Below are 21,159 nucleotides of genomic sequence, written 5' to 3'. Positions count from 1 at the left end.
CTAATAAACGACTGTTTCCTGATTCATGTATTTACTATGTACAGTACAGAATACTTGCTAATGCTAATAAACGACGGTTTCCTGATTCATGTATTTACTATGTACAGTACAGAATACTTGCTAATGCTAATAATAAACGACTGTTTCCTGATTCATGTATTTACTATGTACAGTACAGAATACTTGCTATGTACAGTACAGAATACTTGCTAATGCTAATAAATGACTGTTTCCTGGTTCATGTATTTACTATACTATTCCTTGAATCATTACTTTAGTGTCTTCTCCCTGCTTATGGAAATGAAGTTTGCTGTAACACAGTGTGACACCAACAGCAGCCTCATATATCTCGCGCTTAGCGTGTCTCTTGACTGCATCGTGTCTTGTGCTTGGTCTAACCTCGTGTTGTTTTATAGATTTAGTGTGGCCGAAGTGTAGAGTGCTGGTAAAGTGTACATTCGTGTGCAGTCACGTCCTAGGCCTTGACATTCACTCACACTCACTCACTGACCGCCCCAGAGCAGCTTCCGGTCCTGCAGGCTCCATTCATGGTCAGTGCCCTATGCAGTGGACCACCTTTTATCTTTTATACCATATCTTTACTGTACCTTTTCTGTGTTTATATGTTTAGATACATACATATTTACCATTATGTACGAGTTGCCTACAGTATTCAGTATGATACAGGTTTGTAGCCCAGGAGCACTAGGCTGGACCATGTAGCCCAGGGGTGCAGTGGGCTGGACCAGGTGGTCCAGGTGTGCAGTGGGCTGGACCATGTGGCCCAGGGGTGCAGTGGGCTGGACTGTGTGGCCCAGGTGTGCAGTGGGCTGGACCAGGTGGTCCAGGTGTACAGTGGGCTGGACCATGTGGCCCAGGTGTGCAGTGGGCTGGACCAGGTGGCCCAGGTGTGCAGTGGGCTGGACCAGGTAGCCCAGGGGTGCAGTGGGCTGGACTGTGTGGCCCAGGTGTGCAGTGGGCTGGACCAGGTGGTCCAGGTGTACAGTGGGCTGGACCATGTGGCCCAGGTGTGCAGTGGGCTGGACCAGGTGGCCCAGGTGTGCAGTGGGCTGGACCAGGTAGCCCAGGGGTGCAGTGGGCTGGACTGTGTGGCCCAGGTGTGCAGTGGGCTGGACTGTGTGGCCCAGGTGTGCAGTGAGCCAGACCAGGTAGCCCAGGTGGGCAGTGGGTTAGACCATCTAGGTGTGTGTGAGTGCCTCTGTGATGTTTGCACAACAAAATCACCTAATGATGCATTTCTCAGAACTTATCCCCATCGTTAAGCCACGCATGACTGTAGTTATTTTCTTTCTTTATTTGCTAAAGGTTCCTGATTTGATTTCAAACCATGTTACCCACCTCACTTTGGATATACTAGAATAGACTAATTTTAGAATATTTTTAATATCTTTTAATATTTTATGTTAGTAGCTAAACACTTCATCATAGCTGTAAGAAAAAACAGCTGTTCCTACACAATGTAAATGAGCTGGGAGTCATTTAAACGCTGGTTTTTGGAACAGGGTTCTTCCTGTAAGCTATACCATTTATTCAGGAATTTTTTTTTTTTTAACCAAATGAATGGCAAATTTCTGAAATCATGCTGACTTCATGCCTGTCAGTTACTTCCCTTGACTTGGTTCAAAGGAAGTCGGAGGGGAGAAGGATGGAGGGAAGGATGCAATTCACAGACGTATTCAAATGTATAGGAAAATGTGTATTTTGTACATGCTAATATTCATAAACTTATTCAGTGCCATCTGTTTTTTTGGACTCATTAGCAGTCTTGTTTTTCTTTTTAATAATACCCAACTAAGAATATATGGACTTTTAAACAGATGTTGTGAGATATTTATTTAAAGTTTATTGATATATTAAAAAAGTTTACTGATCTACTACCTAAAGTTATTAAAAACGGGACAAATATAGTTATGTTTCTTAATTGACTATATCCTATATTCTGCACATTTAAAAAAGCCCAACATGTAAATATGTTTTACAGTTACTGTAAACATAGATTTTTAAGACTTCAAAGTAAAGCTACTAAAAATTTTGTTAAAAGCAAGGCACATTATCATACAAAACACACAATCATAAAACGAGTAACTTTAATTTTGAGGTTCTTAGCCAAGGATTAAAGGGGTCTGTGAGCCCCCGGAGAATTATATCATGCATATATACTTTCTGACCTGGAGAGAGACTTGCAAAGGGACTTGTCATTAATCCAGCTAATCAGGTCAATCAGCAAATTAAAAAAATAATTTCATGTATTCTATCACTTGACTAGTTCCATTAAAGACTATAAATCAGGCACCAGAAACCTGCTCAAAATCTAAGTAATATTTAGTGCAGAAAAACTAACATACAGTACAGCATGGAGGTTCGTGTTGAAATTTCCATCAAATAACACTAGCGAACCTCCTCTTTAGCTGAGTTGGGATACGTCTCTATGACACTGGACGACGAGCTGATTTAGTTAACTGAGCACAGAGCAGCAGCGAAAACAAACCCAGGTAAGCCCAATGAAAAGATTCAAACTATCCAGCAACGTCTTGTGCTTCTATGTGCCCGACACTGTGTTCTCCTTACACTGTGTCATTCACAGTATCCTGTGAGGTGGAAATAATTGTCATTCTCATTTCATAAATGAGAAACTGAGGCCTCTGGATGTGGTGACGTGTCACCTGCATTTTTGAGGAGCAGGCTGAGGTGTTTGTAGGCGGAATAAAGGAAAAGCAGGAAGGGAGTGAGCTTCACCTCTTTGGAGGTGGTCCTGGAGACCACTTTCCCACCTAATACCAAAACCCTTTCAATTACGACCCTAACAAAGGGTGAAAGAGCCACAGATGTTTTGGAAGTTCCTAACCAATGGGAACTTGGTTTACTGCACAGAATCTATGGAGAACGGAGACTCATATGTCCTCTTGTGGCGAATTCATAATAGACGTTATTCTTCTTCGGCATTAAGATGTAAATAAAAACGGTTTTTAGTATTCACGTTCAAAGAGGTCAGGTCAAGTCCAATTATTTTGGTTTCCTAACCTGGATATACAAGACTTGCTTGCAAACAGGAACCTCTTGGGTTCAAACTATGATCTAAGCATCCAGGTCATGAATTGCTCCTTATCACATCGAGGAATCGACCACATGCCATGGATGACACTAGAACAGGCATCTTTTAAATCTGTAATAGATCTGAAGATACTAAAGTTGTTTTCTGATGTGGGAAATTAATGACTAAGTCAGAGAGAGGGGGAGAATTTGAAAGATGAAAATAATCTTACCAAAGTCTGCAAATGCCGACTGTCCAACCACCATCATATTTTGAGGTTTTTCAAATACAGTATTGACAGAGAAATTGCCATCCTGTTAAAGGCAGAAATTTTTGGATTAGACCATCATAATTCATTCATCATGTGTGAAATAAAGCACTTTAACTAAAGCAGGGGAATAATTTAAGGCTTTTGTTGTTATTACACAAAAACTACTCCAATTTCCCATTCCACTTTTATCATAAAACAAAAGAAACTGCTGTGAGTTGATAAAGAAGGTACACCTGGACTGCTTTCCTTGCTGTCAATTCTGGGATGACATCCTTTAGTAAATCATCATCATGAATTTCAGACATACTGAATGTCTTCTACTTTAAGTACCATAGAGAGTTTTGGAAACATATGGAACTATAAAAAGTAGTTCCTACCTTCAAAGAGCTCACAGTCCAGTTGGGAGATGAAATATAAATCAGGAAAATAGAATTGCTGAAGGTAACCTACAAGTGGTACAAGCAAGTAGCAAAGACGCCACGTTTTACAGATTTCAACGGAAGAATCTGTAGGGGACTATTAAGAAAAGATCCTCAAATGAGATGAGAGTTATATTGATTCTTAAAGGGCCATTTCATTATCAACTCAAGTTGATGAGAAGGGGAGGAAAAGATTACAACAGCTGCCATGTACTAACCAGAGGCGGCTAAGCTAAACAAAAATGAAAAGGAGAACCCAGGAGAGATCTTTCATGTCAGGTACTCTTTCCAAAAGGAAGCAGCACACATTTGACTTGCAAAAATAATATGCATTTCTTTAAATTATTACCCTTCTTTATGTAATTTGATTACTACACAAGAAAATAAACCACATCACTGATTGAGATTTTGAGTTCTCAGTTTTATATAGAGTTCTCTTCTCATTGTTGACATCTCTATTGACTATTTGATATACTGACTCTGATTCCCACATACTTTGTATAGGATACTTATATATTTTAAAATATTTTTCTTCCTTTGTTCTTCTAAAGATTTGTCTACTACAGATCTGCAAGTGAGTTTCTGACGCACTCTTCTCTGACATTGACAGAGAAAGGCATTACTTCCTTGAAAGCATGAAGACCCAATGCCTAAGGCCCACGAGTAAGATGTCTTACGACAGGAAGTTTTCCAACCTTTTTAACAATCTGTTATCCCATACAGAAACACGTCTCCCCTACCATCTGTAAAGTAGCTGATGTACTGTGTGAATGATTTTTCTATAGCAATCTTATCTACGTAAATGTCTTAAACCCTAGGGTTCCCCTCCAGTCTTGCTGAGTACCTGAAATTACATTAAAGATGTATCCTAGTTGCCAAATTTCTGACTGGAGTGTCAGATGCTTTTGCATTTTAGGAAGCTCAGAGCACTGGGTACAGAGGGGACATAATGATGCTAGAATGAACGGAAAATCTCTCTTAAAATACATCAGCCTCATATAACATAAAGCTGGGTATCAACCCATTAGACTGACTCAAGTGATGAACTGCCCATTGACAATGTTAAATTTAATAAGTACATCTGGAAATGTTTCCAGATATAACCTCATGATGCATCCATCAAGAGACAGTGAGGACTTCCCCGGTGACGGCCTCCGTGTCTAAGGTGCCACATTCACCGAGCACCTCAGCAGAACAGCGATCCTCCCTTCTCATTGCTGGAGAAAGAGCACATTCCTGCCACGGGGAGGGCATGCAGAACACATTAGCTAGGACGTAACTGGGGGAAAGGACAGTTCTTTATTTTACCGAATTTAACTTCCATCATTGTCATCACTGGTTCTTCACTCCATTTGGCCGTACAAACCTATTTAACTTAATTTCCATTCAGATTAGTGTCATCTACACATGTGGTATTTGATTAAAACAATGATTCGTACACTTCATCATCAATGTTGTCACTCTTATTAGATAACACATCTAAAGTGACGGAGAGTGACACATTTTCGAAAATGAAGCTGCTATATACCTACATAATGTAGGAAAGACAAACGTGCCCAATACTCTTTTATGCTGAGAGAGCAGAAGAGCCTGGTGGAAAGGGCAGTGGACACCGCGTAGGATGGCCTGGGTCCCAGTCCTGCCTTCGCTGCTCAGGTGCATCCAGGAACAGCCAGGTGCCGCTTGGGGTCTGGTTCTTGGGCTGTGACACGGGAATGTACTATCTACTCGCAGAGTCACTGGATTGCTAGATTAGAAAGTGTGCCTTTTCCAGGGGCTGCGATGTGACACCACCCACTCTGTCCCACGCTCTACGCACCACGCTGTTCTTACCGGCCTGCACTGTACACCTGCAACCCCAAACGGGCCACATCACTGGGGTGATGCTGTGGCAATGCCTCTTACCTTTTCTTTGCCCTCTTGTTTCTGCATGACTGCACATTGACTTCAGGGCACAAGCCTGAGAGACAGATTTCCTAGCTGAGCTGCCAGCTCCACTCTGCTTAGCCTTGAGGTCTGAGTAAGTTAGTTCTCATCTGAGCTTGCAGCTATTTATCTCTAAAATGTACTTTTACCAGGTTTGGGAGGCTTGGGAGGTCATGTGTGGCAAGGGCTTGTTACGGTGTATGCGCACAGTATGGCCTGAGTTAGCACGCACTATTAGTCGTAGGACCTCGAGGACTCAGACGCCATTGCTGCGGCCACGACCACGGCCCCTGACGCAGCTCGCCCACCGCCACTGACAGAAGAGGCGCTCTATTCTGCTTGAATTCCCACCACAAGGGCTGTGCTGTAACAAGTATCTTCTCATGGGCGACTGCCTATGGTTTGGCCTGCATGGTTTCACATTTAATGTTAAAACTGCCACATTTATGTTAAAAATGATCAGAAAGCAATATACAATGATGGCTGTGTGCCCACATCTTTATTCACGTAAAGCAATGGTTCTCCACTGGGGGTGACTCTGTTCTCCAGGAGACATTGGGTGATGTCTGGTGACATCTGATTGTCCCAACTGGAGGACGGCTACTAGCAACTAAGTGAGTAGAAGCCAGGGTTACTGCTAAACAACCTGCACTGTATAGGCTGATCTCCACCGCGCAGGGTTAGGTTATCTGGACCAAAACAGCAGCAGTGCCAGGATGGAACATCGCTGACATAAAGGGGGGGTGTAGTTCCCGGGTCGGGCTTTGCCTTTCTTCTCTTACCTCTTTCCCTTCGTGACACTTACCTACTCTCCTCCTTGAGCTCTAGTCCTACCTTTCTAGCCACTTCCTGGATGTCTCTTATCTAAAATACCTTCATTTCCCTGCCCCAAATTAAATACTTCCTCTTGTCTTTTCTGTTTCTGGTCTCCAGCATAAAACACAAGTCACCTCTGCATTAATGGTCAGCCTGTCTTCTCATGTCTGTCCCTTCTTGTTCATTCCCAGTGTTTTACTCCTTTCATCATGCTCTGCTTTCCCAGGTTTTAGTAAAATCTACCTAAGTTATCTCCCACCCTCTAGATGTTCCATGCAAACCTATCTGATAAGCAGTAACCAGATTAACTGCAATAAGGAAAGCTTTTAAAGTCCTAAAATCTTTAAAAGCTTTGCAATAATTTTTTTTTTAAATAAATTTTTAAAAGATCAAATTACTTAGTTTAGAAGTCAAGGCCTTTGCCGATCTTGTCCAAACCAATTCTTCTACTATTTCCTTTCAGCGCCTGTCCATGTTCTGGTGCCAGACCACCCGCTCGCCGCTCCCTGAATAGGTGCTGAGAGTCCTGTGCGCTTCCTGGCCGGCCTCTTCCCTTTCCTCTCCCACCCACTGGAACCCTGCTCTCAGCGCTACCTATTTCAACTAAACCTCCGTTTTGCCGCCGCCCCTGATGACCCTGGGCAGACCAAATGACAGCAACGGCTCCGTCTTTGAACGCCTTTCCATGAGGTGTGAGCCTCTCACCCTGCCGGCCAGGGCCACCCTCACTCACATCTCCGCCCCCCTCCTGGTCAACAAGCTCTGCTCCAGCCTCGGTCTCCCAGAGCACCTGCCATTGGCTGTGTGCGCAAGTGATACGTTAAAAAGATTTGCTGCAGCTCTTACTCTTCTACTAGTTAATATGGTTTTATAGGTTTTGAGGTGTTTTGGCCAATTACTATGTTACTGAAAACTGTCCAATCTCTAATTGAAAATGATCCTCCATTTTACAAAACCTACACTTTATCTGAACTATTAGGTTGGTGCAAAAGTAACTGCGGTTTAAAAGGTTAAAAATAATTGCAAAAACTGCAATTACTTTTGCACCAACCTAATAAGTTTTGAGTCTACACTCGCCTTAATTTGTACTAATGGGGACCTTACTGACCCAACTGCTCCATAGCAAGAATACCCCTTAGTATCTACTGTCCAATAGCCCACGCATTAATTTTCTTTATAGAAAACAATAATGAAGGAAAAAAGTTCCCACTCTAAATCTAGTCGCTTAATAAAGATTTTTCTCCTGTGGTGTTGCTTCATTTTATTACCTTAACTCTTTCGCTGCGTTAATTGATTCAAGATTTTTTTCCAAAATGGGTCAGAATCCACAAAAAACAAAAAGTTGATACTTTGACTCTGCATTTAATAATAACAATTTGAGCTGCTTTGTATATAAATGACATTTTTAATGTATAAAAATTTCAGATATATTCATTCTGATATACATCATATACGTATTTCATAATTTTATATACATGTTACATTTATTTGTAATGAGACTCCCCGTCCTCCAGACAGATCAAGTTAATCAATCAAAATGACTGATTTTCTCATTTTCTAATACCTCAAGATTCACTCGAGGTATTATTTTCAAGGCCACCTGAAAAGAAACGTCCCCTCAGCATTTGGAGATTTAATTTACTATAATCATGAAACAACCATACTTCTATCCTCAGAAAAACATATATAATTACATTTTTTATAAAAGTAGTACTTTAAACAAAGATAAATCTTTCTGGTTTAGAAGTCTTTCTTCCTTTTCCATGCCCCATTTTACAAAAAGGATCAAGCTGCCTTGTTCAGAAGTAATCAGTGGTCTTTAGAAACCCTGACCTTGTCTAAACTAAGCTCCTCCCCCCACCGTGTGTCCTTCCATGAAGAAATTTGAATCATGACCAACATCACTGGCTATGCTACAAGAGATGGCCGGGAATGCATCTTCTCCCCCAAGCGTGTGCTTTACAATTTTTTGCATCTGCTTATTTTTCATCAGTATTTTGATTAAATAAAAGGCAATCAAGAGGAAACAGATGGAAATCAAGAGATCTCAAACTAAAATTTGGTGAGCGTCTACTGTGTGCCAGGCACTTCACACACATTGTTTCATTTAATCTTCACAAACCTCCTGTGAAGACACTTACACCCAGATTCCCTGTGAGGAAGGTGAGGCTCGAGACCTGACCACTATTTGGTGAATGTCACTCAGTCGCCAGTTTGACCAGTCCTCAAATCCTGTCCTCTATTATGTAGCCTGAAATACAACTTTCAGATGTGGGGTGATTTATTCTTCACTAATTAATCTTTCATATAATCTACACCAAGCTAAAAATTAAATAAAATCATGCCATCAGTTTTGGAACCTTCTATTTGCAGTTAAAAACTATATACCAGGGGTGTCAAAAAAATGTACACACGACTTGTATTTACCTTTTGTTATCAGTATGTATTGAGCATTACAATTTTAATACAGTTTTTCCTTTCTTAAAATGTGTGTACATTAGTTTTTGGCACTCTGTGTACTGGGAAAGACTTTTTAATCCTCGTCAACTTTAGTGTCTGTTGTTCTTATTTTTTTCTATAAGCCTGAAGGCAAGGAGGAAAAAACCGGTCTCTTAAAGAGGGTTTTCTTTAACGAACCATCATGCTGACAAATTAAATGACTGTCCCCTTTCACAACAGCTGACAGCCCAGCAGGGGCCCTGTTAAGATGCACATGAGGGCAGACTGATTGGTTTAATTGGCAGTCATGCCTAAAAACCTGCCGAGGCATTGATGTGGAATGAATCATTTCCTTCAGCAATATTCAGCAGTTTGAATGCAGCAATGCAACCAAAGACTCTTAAACTTGTTCTATCTATTGTTGAAACCAACTGACCAAGTGATTACTTTCATTTTATTTTCAAAAATCGTGTGCTTTTACTGAAAGCCATCATTTAAAAATGTTTCCAAGAAAAGATTTCTTACCAAATTTTCCCATATCTCAAACTGGGAGGTACCAGAGGGTGACAATGTCGTGAGTAATAAATCTAGAAGGAAAATAACAGAATTGTAAGTTGTGTTACTGATGGGTACATTTACAAACAGGAAGCAATGCAACACATAAAAATATTATTACTACAGTTGTACATAAACATGTTTTAAATTATAGTTTAACGAGCTTGATCCTATCAAAGAAAAGCAGATGACCCTGCATCACTGCAATTACGGAAAATGCAGTAATCCTTCCAAAGTATTCAGTCACCAGTAATCTGTCACACAGGGACTCTCCACCCCCACAGAAAGAAGAGGTAATCTGGATACTAAGAACCCTCCCCCTGTGTTCCCCCCAAAGATGTTCAGGCCCCAAAAGAACCCTTTTTTCTCTTGCTGATACCCTGTTTTCCCGAAAATAAGACCTAGCTGGACCATCAGCTCTAATGCGTCTTTTGGAGCAAAAATTAATATAAGACCCAGTCTTATTTTACTGTAAGACTGGATCTTATATAATTTAAGACCCGGTCTTATATTAACTTTTGCTCCAAAAGACGCATTAGAGCTGATGGTCCGGCTAGGTCTTATTTTTGGGGAAACAGGGTAGTTCCCTTGCCCTTTTCCTGTAAAAACCCGTTCTCCTGTAAAAACCTTCCATTTTGCGCAACCCCTTAGATCATCCTGCCAGTTGCGGGATGAGATGCTGTCCGATTCACGAATCACTTAAAAAAGCCAATTAGATTTTTAAATCTACCAGTTGAACTTTGTTTTTTAACATAAAATGGACTATATTTTTTTAAAAAAAGACATTCTGATCATAATCACATTTTTCTTTCTCTCCCTGAAAGCAGCACATATCTATTTATCATAGTCAGGTTCAAGCATTATTTTAAATCACAATATTACAGCATCCAAAATCTTTAGCACTCACGTTAAATGAACAATAAGTTATAGTTCAAATTTTGAGTAGGAGAATTATCTCCATATATTCTAACTAAAGGAAGTCTGTTTTATTGAAAAGTACAATAAGTTTAATGAAATTAAAAAAACCACAATAGGTTAACGGTTAAATCAAACATCCCCTTAATACAAGGCCAGGTGAACTGCATATCTATTCTAGTACGAGCATTTATTATGTTTGCCGAGTGGCTATTTTGCTTAGTGAGTACAGAAAATTTCAAAATGATGAGCTGACTCACAGGAATATTAAAACATTATTCTTTTGTGCTTTAAAAAATGAAAATTATTCAGAGTAATGCGAAGACCACGACTATTTTAAAGAAGAGATTGCCCCCCCAAATGCTTAGAAAACTATCATTCATATTTTAATGTCTACTGTAAAGATTTCATATGAATTTAATGATGTGAATTTATGTAGTAATTATAATGAAGATTTTCCTAGAATCTCCAGGAAGCTACGTTATTTGTTCACTTTTCTTATGAGTTCAACTGAAAGCTCCTGACACCGACTATGTGGACCCAGTCTTCACGTCAATGTATCAAATAGCTTTGCATTAATTTTCACCACACCTAGGGATGCTTTGCCTGTGGGTACAGAAACGTAGTCTTTTACGAAGATAATTTCTTTACTCAAATGCACATTCCTACTGAAGTGTTTACTTCCATCCTCATCCCGGAAAAGCTCCTAATGTTACTAGATTTGTGTGGTGAACCACCACAGCCGACCTCTCCTTCTCCTATGCACCCCCACAAGGCCATCAGCATGATTGAAAAACCGACAGTGTAGTACATCTGATCTCATTCCACGTCTTCCGGGAGGCAAGGTAACCTCACCTGTCGCGTGACGGCCTGCGTACCGTTGCCAGGCTCATGTCCTGCTACTCCCTCCCCAGAAACTTCTCTCAGCAGTCCCCTTTCACCTCACAGCCACCTGGTGAACCGATTTCTCACAATTAGCTCAAATGTCTCCATCCTTCCCTAGGCATAGCTTTCCCTCCACTGATAGTCCACTATCATGTGGCCATTGTCATGGTTACTACAATGTACCATGACAGTATGGTTTCTTATCTGTCTTTCCTGAGCTTCTCGAGGGGAGGAGTCAAGCCTAATTGATTTTTATAGCTCCATGGTTCCTATGTGCTTGGAAATAGTATGTGTTCAAATGATTGCTGAATAACGAAGTGACATCATGACACCCCCCCACACACACACACACACATAAAGTGGTTCTTGCAAATTTGCTGGGGCTGTCTAAAACTAGTCATTGCATCTTCAAATGGGAAATCTTGGGAAAAGAAGGGTCTTATGTTAAAGCATTTCATTAAAAACAAATATTTCTTTTTACTTTACACAGCAACTAGTGTACTAAGAATGTTTAAAAGCTGTTGCATTTTTATGTTATCTGAAAAATGGATAATCAGCATAAGAAAGCGATCAGGGATTCACAGCCACAGAAATTTCTAAGAATCACTGAGAGCCATGTCAATACAAGCGCTGAGCTATTTGAAAGAAGCAAAATCCAGAAATGGGGCAATTAGGCTCTTACATAATATAACACAAGTGAATCTGTTCTAACTGAAAACATTACACTGTCAAAATTCTTAATCCGTTTGTGAATAAATGAAGAAGCATCTTTGCAAGAAGGGGTCAAAGGCTCATGACCTTGAAGCCAGGTGGCTTCCCTGAATTGGAAGAGCTACTGTGTCACCATAAATGGCCAAACAGGACTAGTCAGAGGCGGGTGGTGGATAGCCACCAGCAACCTGTCAGAATGCCGGAAAAACAAGGCAGATGTTTTCTTCTACTGAGGTTGTAGTAATCTCAAAATATGTGCATAAAAGATAAGTTATGAGCTTCCTGTTGTTTCATTCATGTTCAGAAAATTTAAGAACTGTAACACACACTGTTTGCTGGCTGTATTTTCATAGTTGCACTAGCTATTTATTAAGACTTTGAAAAACAGTAAAGTGAGATAAAGGATTGGAAGTACCTTGTAAAATAGATTTTAAAAATTTCACTTCACTATTCAATTATGCAGAGGTTATAGAAAAGAATAAATGATTCATTATGTGGAGAAATAAAAATAGAGATAATTAATTAGTAACAATTCAATATGAAGAATCATGCCTCAAGACTGAATGATATGAGAATAGAATAACGGGAAAAAATTGTAGTCGACAAAGCAATGAAGTTCTCACCCTCCCACGTGGTTAACAGTAATTCAAACAATACAATGAAACTGGAATGGATGCTGTGACATGCCACCCAGGTCGTCTCTTAGGAATGAAGGGCTTATTCCCACAGCTGCTGGAAATACTGCTGCCGGCCCCAAGTTGTCAGCCCGTTTCGGAACAGCACTGGCTGAACAGAGGTGTCTTGCCAAAGGCTGTGCCCCTTTTTGTGCCAGCCTGCTTTCACCGCATTCTGGTCGGCTCAGAGCCAGCCTGCGTTCACCACTGGACGGTTCAGAGGAATAAAGGCTAGCCCCCTCGTCACAACTCAGAACACCTGCAGGGCCATCCCACTTTCGGAGGTCCCAGCGTCAGGTGAGGTTCTGACTGACAGTGAATCGGAGTCGGCTCTGCTTTCTTCCCCCCCTTCCAGTGGTGTTTGCTATAAGAGCACTCCCCCAAATTAAGCTTCTGGAACACTGATCTCCATCTCAGTCTGCTTCCCAGGGAACAGCGCCCATCTACACCAGTTGACACCAAAAAGATTTTGGAGTTGGGTCACGTACCATGGGGCTGGCGATAAGGACCTTTCCCTGGGGGTAAGCAGTGCACAGGCAGCCGCGTTAGCGCTTCCTGGTGCTGTCGTGGGGTGGTATTCTGGTGGAAGGGAACACACTAGTGCATGTGACCTTTCAGGCTTTTTGTGAAATATGGGGCAAACATTAACTAGACAGACAGTGACATCAGATGGCTATTGCCAAGTTCAGCTGAGGAAGTACAGGGGTGGGGCCAAGGCTGAGCATGACTGATGAGAAGTTCAAAGCTGCGGGAGAAAGCCAGAGGGCCTGTTGGGCAGCTTATAAAAGGTCTTAATCTCCTCCAGCAGGAGGGCAAGGAAAGCTGGGGAGCCGGACTAGGACATAATGGTGAGTAAGAGCAGAGCCCCCAACAAGGTTCAATTCTCAGCCTAAGCAGGTCTGCTGTGCTAAGGTTGAGCATCTTAGAGTATCTTGGAGTAGGAGCATCTGAGTGATGAACCTCAAAATCTCAACCCATCCCCCATTCGCTTGGACCTTCAGAACCTGCAGAAACGGCCCCCTTTTCACGGTTAAAGGCTGGTGTGAGCTCCTATTTGAGAGGATGGAGAAGTTTCTGCCCCCATTAGGCAACAAGCTTCCCACTTCCCACAGCCCGCCTCACCTTCTCTCCTGGCCACCAGGCTAAAGGTGAGACAAGTTAGAAGATCACCTGGCCAGGAATGTGACGGGCATGTCAGGGAGAAGGGGCTACAGCCCGAAAGAAGTGCGGGACCAGGTAACATGCACTGGTGGGGGCCAGGTGAGTGAGTGTGCCTGACACTATACTCTGCAGGGGCTTGATCAGGGCGTGGGGGCAGGGAATGGGGTGCAGCGTGGGCCAGAATAAAGCTGGGGGCAAGGAGACTACACTGGGCCCCTCCATCAAAGAACTGGCAGCAATTCATTTTATAGTAGACACCTGTTCTGGCTATGGGTTTGCCTTTCTGGCCTTGAAAACTAATTTTAAAAATATTAATAGAAACAACACGATAGCTGACATCATTGGTATTCACTTGAAGGAATAATCCTTAACAAAAAATCACATCGTGAGTTAGTGAAAAACTCAGATTATAAACCCCAACTCAATGACATCCGTTTTCATTATATTCTTCTATCAAGAATAGTGAAAATATTTAGTGCACATGCAGTTTCTCACCCAGAAAATACAGACACATAGGCAAGCAAGTGTGTACAAATACATTAAATAGTTTAGGCTTCAATTATCTCCATTCATAGCTTGGAAGGATTACGCTGCTGCACTTTTCTCCTTGCCAAGTAAAGCACAGCCTTCCCTTCACACGAAGAGCCCTCTGGCTCAAGTTGGCATCAAAAAGAAGCCTTAAGGAGTTTTAGAAATTTAAATTGGAAGTTTGACTATGTGAACTAAACCATGTTAGGCAAAATGAAAACAAAGTTTAATGATTGCACTGTATTCTTTCAGTGTGAAGTCTCAACGTTTTAAGAAAAATATTCCAATGGAAATTCTAAAAACGTATTCACATGTCATTTAGAGCTCCTGCATAAACCAAGTCTCCTGGGATGATGATAGTCATTGTATTTCCCAAGGAGTAATACTATGGCTCATTCTGGGAAAATACAGTTAATGTAATACTTGTAGTAGCTTCTGGAAGCTTCAGCCATTTCCACAAAGGATGGTTCAAAGCAGCATCATAATCTGTATGCTGCTCTGCTTGAGCCAGAGGCTATGTCAAGCTCACGGTGGTGTCTGTTCTGTAGTACCGTCCAGTTTTTCTTAGGCCTGGTTATATTAGTGAAAGGGCAGCATAAGAGGATGGAATCAAAATATCTTTTACCTGCTTCCACTGTTCATAAAAAAGTACACTGAGGGTCACATGACTGTTGAAATCATTACGAGAAACCTGCGAATGCCAAGTCTCCCCCTGGGCAGCAGAAGTTCAACTGCATTCTGTAGCTCAGAGGTCACCGACTCAAAACACTGGAAGGCATGAGGCTCTCACTTAAATAACCAAAATGATCAAATAGTAAAGAGGCTCAGGGCACACGTACTAAGGGGCTAAGGGTTTCACAATGAGAGGCAGCAGGAATGAGGGGGCTGAAATGAACCGAAAAGAGCCATTCACGGACCAAAGAGGATGGTGACCAATTAGCTCCAGCCAATTGTTGTTGTGAAAACATGATTTTTTAAATAGGAAAATCCAGTATTTTAAAAACATTGGAATCGAATTCAAACATTTTAAGCAGTATGGGGACAAAAATTAAAAACATGTCTGCAAACTCAGTTTGAAACCTCTGATAGATTATTGCTTTGGTTACATTTGTTTGCAAAACCAACCTTACCTTCCTACATTTTCTATATCAAATAATACTGCCAAATAATATTCTGTACAGATGTACTAATTTAGAAAGATGATATAAGGAACCTGTTTGAATGGGGTCCCCATTCACAAGATACTGTTCTCAGGAGGAAGTCTGCATTTCTAGGAATCATTTTAAAATCTCACTTTTTAAGTTCATAACTTCCTACGTACACTTCCCTTTCCTTTCTTTGTCTTTCCTGTCCTGAAACACTGGGCCCAACATGAAGATTCGTGATGCTGACAGAGAGCTTGGACTACCTCTAACTTAAGAGACTGGACACAGGTTACACAGAGACTCAGACGCCAGACCCTGGAACAGAGGCTCACGTGACTACAAGACCGAAACGCCGGGTAAAGACATGCATACTCCCGCCCTGCCTTTCCTCACCAGTCAAACCGTTAGCAGAAGTACTTTTGTTGTAAGAAAGAAAAACAGCGTTGGATTTATTTATTTCAGACCATGTATGAACACGAAAATCTTAGGGGAAAACAATAAATGCCAAGCAAGAGGCTGCTGGCAGCAAATAATGACGGGAGCCTGTTAACTGCCCTGACATGGAATGTTTAAGGGGGTCAGAGTTTTCATTTGATGAGAATTATTAACAAATGAGGAATGGATATACTTTAATTCCTACATTTTTATCATAGGGAATTTAAAACTTGTAAGCTGAATTTTGAAGAGGAATGTAATCAAGGTGATTATAGCAAGTTAAGGACCTTTAAAAGCAGTAATAGTTTGAATTCTGATGTTGCTTCTCTGTCTCAAATGAAGTCATATTTCCTCTACCCCTATGAGGTCAGGGTCTTAAGGAACCTGGGGGAGTCTGCAGCTTTAGTATTTCCAACCCTGTCATGTTTCTACGGGTTAACAGACATTACTTCAAAATTCCAATATGGGAAGACACTCCATCTTCTGGAGGAGGCCTGCGTTCCGAGATTAAAGCATTCATTAGAGATGATAATACTTAATGAAGGAGGGACCTGGAGGACAGGAACGTGGCATTAATCATCACTAAGATTTTCAGATTTTCCATCAACTCTCATTAAAGTAAATCTACTTGAATGAAGGTTTTATAATACAAATTTTATAAGTGCATTTGGGCTGATGTTTTTTCTTAAGCAATCAAGTAAGTCTGTATCCATTTGGTTTACAAAACAAGGTTACCTACTTCCCTTAGTCCCTTTCATTCCAAACTCCTGACCCTTTCTTATCACGTCTATCTATGCCTAATTTATAAGGATGTCTTACTTGCTAATTTTTAAACAGCTACCTACACAAGGATTACTCTCCACAAATTGGTTTGTTTGGTAGCTGAAACATGGCCTCTTGGATTTCTGAGCACTTAATTCCTCTGTGTGTCAGTCTACACTGATGTTAAAATTCTTTCCTGCCAAACGTATCTTTTATACGTTCCTGTCTCCCGAGTGATTCCACTTTTAACAGAATTCTTAATTTTAGCCAGATGATGGGCTTCTACTCAGGAGGTCTGGGTTAGAGAAGAAACCTCAGTTTTGCTTACAAAAACAGTGGCTAGACATTTAAAATCAAATTCACCCTGCAAGTAATTTATTTCTTAAGTGGCACAATTTAATCGAGGTGATGAATGAATGCTTTAAAATTTATGAGTAGAAGGTACCAGTCTAACTGCTATGTCAGAATAAACTGCAAACCACAATACATATGATCAGCAGAGTTTAGCAGCTAATTCCTCTTGTAAATAAATCCAAGGGCGGGGCGGTTAAAGATACAAAATAAGGTATTTAAAATGATTGAAGCTCGTTGCCACTCAAAAGCACACATCTCAGTAGGCAGTTACGCCCCATCCAGTCTAGAAACTTGATTTGTGTACTGCCGTCTCTTCCTAACTGGTCTGTTTCCTTTCTAAGCACCAGAGAGGAACTTTCTGCAGACTATTAACAGTGGCCTTAACGAGATAATCCATTTCTATGGTTTCTACACATCATTTCTGGAACATACTGGAAGGGAATATTTTTGCTGAATCTAGAGCAGTGTAGTGATAAAATACTCAAAAGTGTAATAAATTCCAATAACTTGGACAAAGTAAAGCAAAGTATTAACCTCTCTGGGCTTCATTTCCTTGCCTATAAAATGACGTGGTTAGACTAAAAGATCTTTAGGATTTTTCTTTCTTATCATATCATACCTACCCACTCATTTAACATCCTTTAAGCACCCCTCTGTACTTCGCACTTAGTCAGGCATTAGAACACACACATGAGGCGTGTTCCTACCCTCAAGGAATGTTTTGACCCTGGTGAGACAATGTGGAGACAAACACAAAGTGGCCACGTGTCTGCTAGAATTATGCACACGTGCAAGGACACTGAGCTGCAGAGGGATGCAGTGCCTGGGCGAATCTGGGCAGGGCTTCACTCAGAGGTGACATCTGTGCTCATCAGAAGCTTGAACATAATCACATAGTTCTAGATGTTATGATACTGACAGCAGTGAAATGCTAACATGACTAGAACACATTTTAAAGTATATAAAGTTCTTTATATACGGAAGAAATTAAAACCAAACAGTCGGATCATTAAGAAAATTCAAGTTGAAGCAACTTATTAAAATGAGACATCCTCATGGCCTCTAACTCATTCAAAAACAAATATTAGGTAAAGCTTCCTTATTAATGTAATATACACACTAACCACACTTGATAATTACAGAAATTGCTCTCATATCCGTTCTAGCTGTACAAAATGATAATTCTGAGAAGTAAATAATTTCCTCAAGATTATGGAATTTGAAGTTTAGTCCCTAAACTTCACACGTGAAATTGTAAATATATTTCTGTTGAAGCAGAAAAAAGTACAATGGTGATTAAACATGAAAATTAAGTGTACAGTAAACGCATTAAAGCTTCCTTTCCAACAGCTACTCGAACTAATTTAAGAAACTTAATGTTAACTCCAAAAGTATATCTTTAATGATACAGAAAGTAGACAGTTGTAATGCAAATAGCAAATCTTACAGTGACGAATAAACCTTTAATTAAACTTCTTTTGAACTCTCTTCTCTGCCTTGGAAAAGTAGAACGTACAAGTAGAATGTGATTTGTGATGGTAGAATGCTTTTAGAGACCATGTTAAGAGTGTTCACTTCAATGAGAAGAGATTTAACCTTTCTTTTTTAATGTCAAAGGGCCTTACATGAGAATCAGTCCTTCATCTTTTAAAACTGAAAACCTAACTAAAACACTGCACCAAAAATAAGTGGAATGGCTTGTTAAGCCAGACAGGAAAGTTCTACTGACACTCTGTAAATTTTCCATATTTTACTTATAGAATAATATTTAACATGGCAGAATAATCCTATCCTTAAATTTATATGGAAATGCAAGGGAACCCCAAATGGCCAAACCAATCTTGAAAAAGAACAAAGTTGGAGGACCCACACTTCCTGATTTCAAAATTTACTACTAAGCTACAATAATCAGGACAGTGTGATATTAGCATACAGACACATAGATCAGGATAACGGAAGTCAGAGCCCAGAAAGAAATCCTCACATATATGGTCAAATGATTTTTTTTTTAAACTTTTATTTATTTTTGTGTTTTTCCAGGACCCATCAGCTCCAAGTCAAGTAGTTGTTTCAATCCAGTTGCGGAGGGCGCAGCTCACAGTGGCCCACGTGGGGATCGAGCTGGTAACCTTGTTGTTAAGAGCACCGCGCTCTAACCAACTGAGCCAACCAGCTGCCCCATAGTCAAATGATTTTTGACAAAAATGCCAAGACCATTCAATGAGGAAATGACAAATTTTTTCAACAAGTGGTGCTGAGACAACTAAATACCCACAGGCAAAAGAATGAAGTTGGACTCTTATCTAACATCATATACAAAAATTAATTCAGACCCAAAAATATAAAACTATTCCAAGAAAACAGGGAAAAACTTCACGACATTGGATCCGGCAATGATTTCTTAGAAAGGACATCAAAGACTCATGCAACTGAGGAAACAACAGATATACTGGACTTCATGAAAATGAAAAAAAAAAAAAAATTCATCAAAAGACAGTACAAACAGAGTACAAAGGCATCCCAAAGAATGAGAGGAAATATTTCCAAATCATGTATCTGATAAGGGAGTAATATTCCAAATGTACAGAAAACTCTTAAAATTCTACAACAATAAAAATAACCTGATTAATAAACGGGGAAAGAACTTGAATAGACGTTTCTCCAAAGAAGATATGCAGATGGCCCATAAGTACATAAGAAGAAGCCCAGTATCACCAAACATTAGGGAAATGCAAATCAAAACTACGAGATGTCACGTTACATCCATGAGAATGGTGACTACAAAGAAAACAAAAAATAACAAATGTTGCCAAGTATGTGGAAACATTGAAACCCTTGCGCAACGTTGGTAGGAATGGAAAATGGGAAAGCCACTATGATGACAGTTCCTCAAGAAATAAAAAATAGAATTCCCATATGACCCAGCAATCCACTTCTGGGTATATTCCCCAAACAGTTGAAAGCAGGATCCCTAAGAAACGTCTGAACACCCGTGTTCATAGCAGCATTATCCAAATAGCTAAAATGTGGAAGCAACCCAAGTGTCCACTGACGGATGAGTGGGTAAGCAAGATGTGGTTTATCTGTACAATGGAATATAATTCAGCCTTAAAAAGGAAGGGCATTCTGACACATGCTACAACATGGATGAACCTTGAGGACATTAAGGTAAGTAAAATAAGCCAGTCACAAAAAGCCTTTATGTTTCTACTTATGTGAGGTACTTAAGAGTAGTCAAAATCATGGAGACATAAAGTAGAATGGTAGTTGCCAGGGGCTGGGGGAAGGAGAAAATGGGAAGTTATTATTTAATGAGTACAGAATTTGAGTTTAAATGATAAGAGTTATGAAGAAGGATGGTGGTGATGATAGAACCACATAATGGATGTATTTAATGCCACTGAAATGAACACTTAAGAATGGTTAGGTGGGGGTGACCGGTTATTAGCTCAGTTGCTTAGAGCGCGGTGCTAATAACACCAAGGTTGTCAGTTCGATCCCCTCATGGGCAACTGTGAGCTGTGCCTTCCTTAAAAAAAAAAAAAAGTTAGGTGGTAAATTTTTTGTGTATAAATAAAAAATAAAATACATAAAATTTATAATTTTTCATTAAAAAGTAATTTTATGTTATAAATGTAAAGTTAGTCATTCAACACAAGAGCATGGAATCATAACCAACTTCATCAAACAATGGTTGGTTGTTTTGGGGTTTAATAAAACTATAGGCAACCATAACACATTAATAGGTCAGTGTCATTTAAAATATAGCTCTGAATTTAGGTAAATTGACTTCTTGATTCTGAAAATGGAGTAGGACTCATCCTTGGGGGTATGAAACATTTTATATACTTTGGTATGCACACTGGAATTACCCTTTATTCTAGAAGTATTACTAGAAATGCTTCTGTGGGTAACGGGGAAGGATTTCCTCAATAGCAGCAGGCTTTCAGATCTCATGATTTTACGTTCACACTCTAAAATGTTTTTGTAAGAGAACCCATTTAATTCTTTCATATGCATTATGTTTTTAAAGATTGTAAAAAATTAACTCGGGCTAAGAGGACAGAAATATTTAAAGTTTGCTCTATCCTGCAGATACATTTTGTGCTGT

At 40.2% G+C, this 21,159-nt stretch overlaps 1 protein-coding gene across 1 annotated transcript in view; it reads right to left on the bottom strand.

Moving 5' to 3' along the window:
- Window positions 1-21,159, bottom strand: part of ITFG1 (integrin alpha FG-GAP repeat containing 1) — a 123,016-nt gene that overhangs the window by 72,923 nt on the left and 28,934 nt on the right. Inside the window, exons 7-8 of the mRNA XM_019731862.2 lie at window positions 9,449-9,510; window positions 3,285-3,366 (exon numbers count right to left, since the gene is read on the bottom strand). Coding sequence (XP_019587421.1) covers window positions 3,285-3,366; window positions 9,449-9,510 — 144 coding nt within the window. The remainder of the gene's footprint in view (window positions 1-3,284; window positions 3,367-9,448; window positions 9,511-21,159) is intronic.

The sequence above is a fragment of the Rhinolophus sinicus genome, linkage group LG11 (assembly GCF_036562045.2).
Source record: "Rhinolophus sinicus isolate RSC01 linkage group LG11, ASM3656204v1, whole genome shotgun sequence".
In the NCBI taxonomy this organism is placed as follows: Eukaryota; Metazoa; Chordata; class Mammalia; order Chiroptera; family Rhinolophidae; genus Rhinolophus; species Rhinolophus sinicus.
Note: the sequence above shows the minus strand (reverse complement) of the source record. Positions and strands in the feature narration are given on the sequence as shown.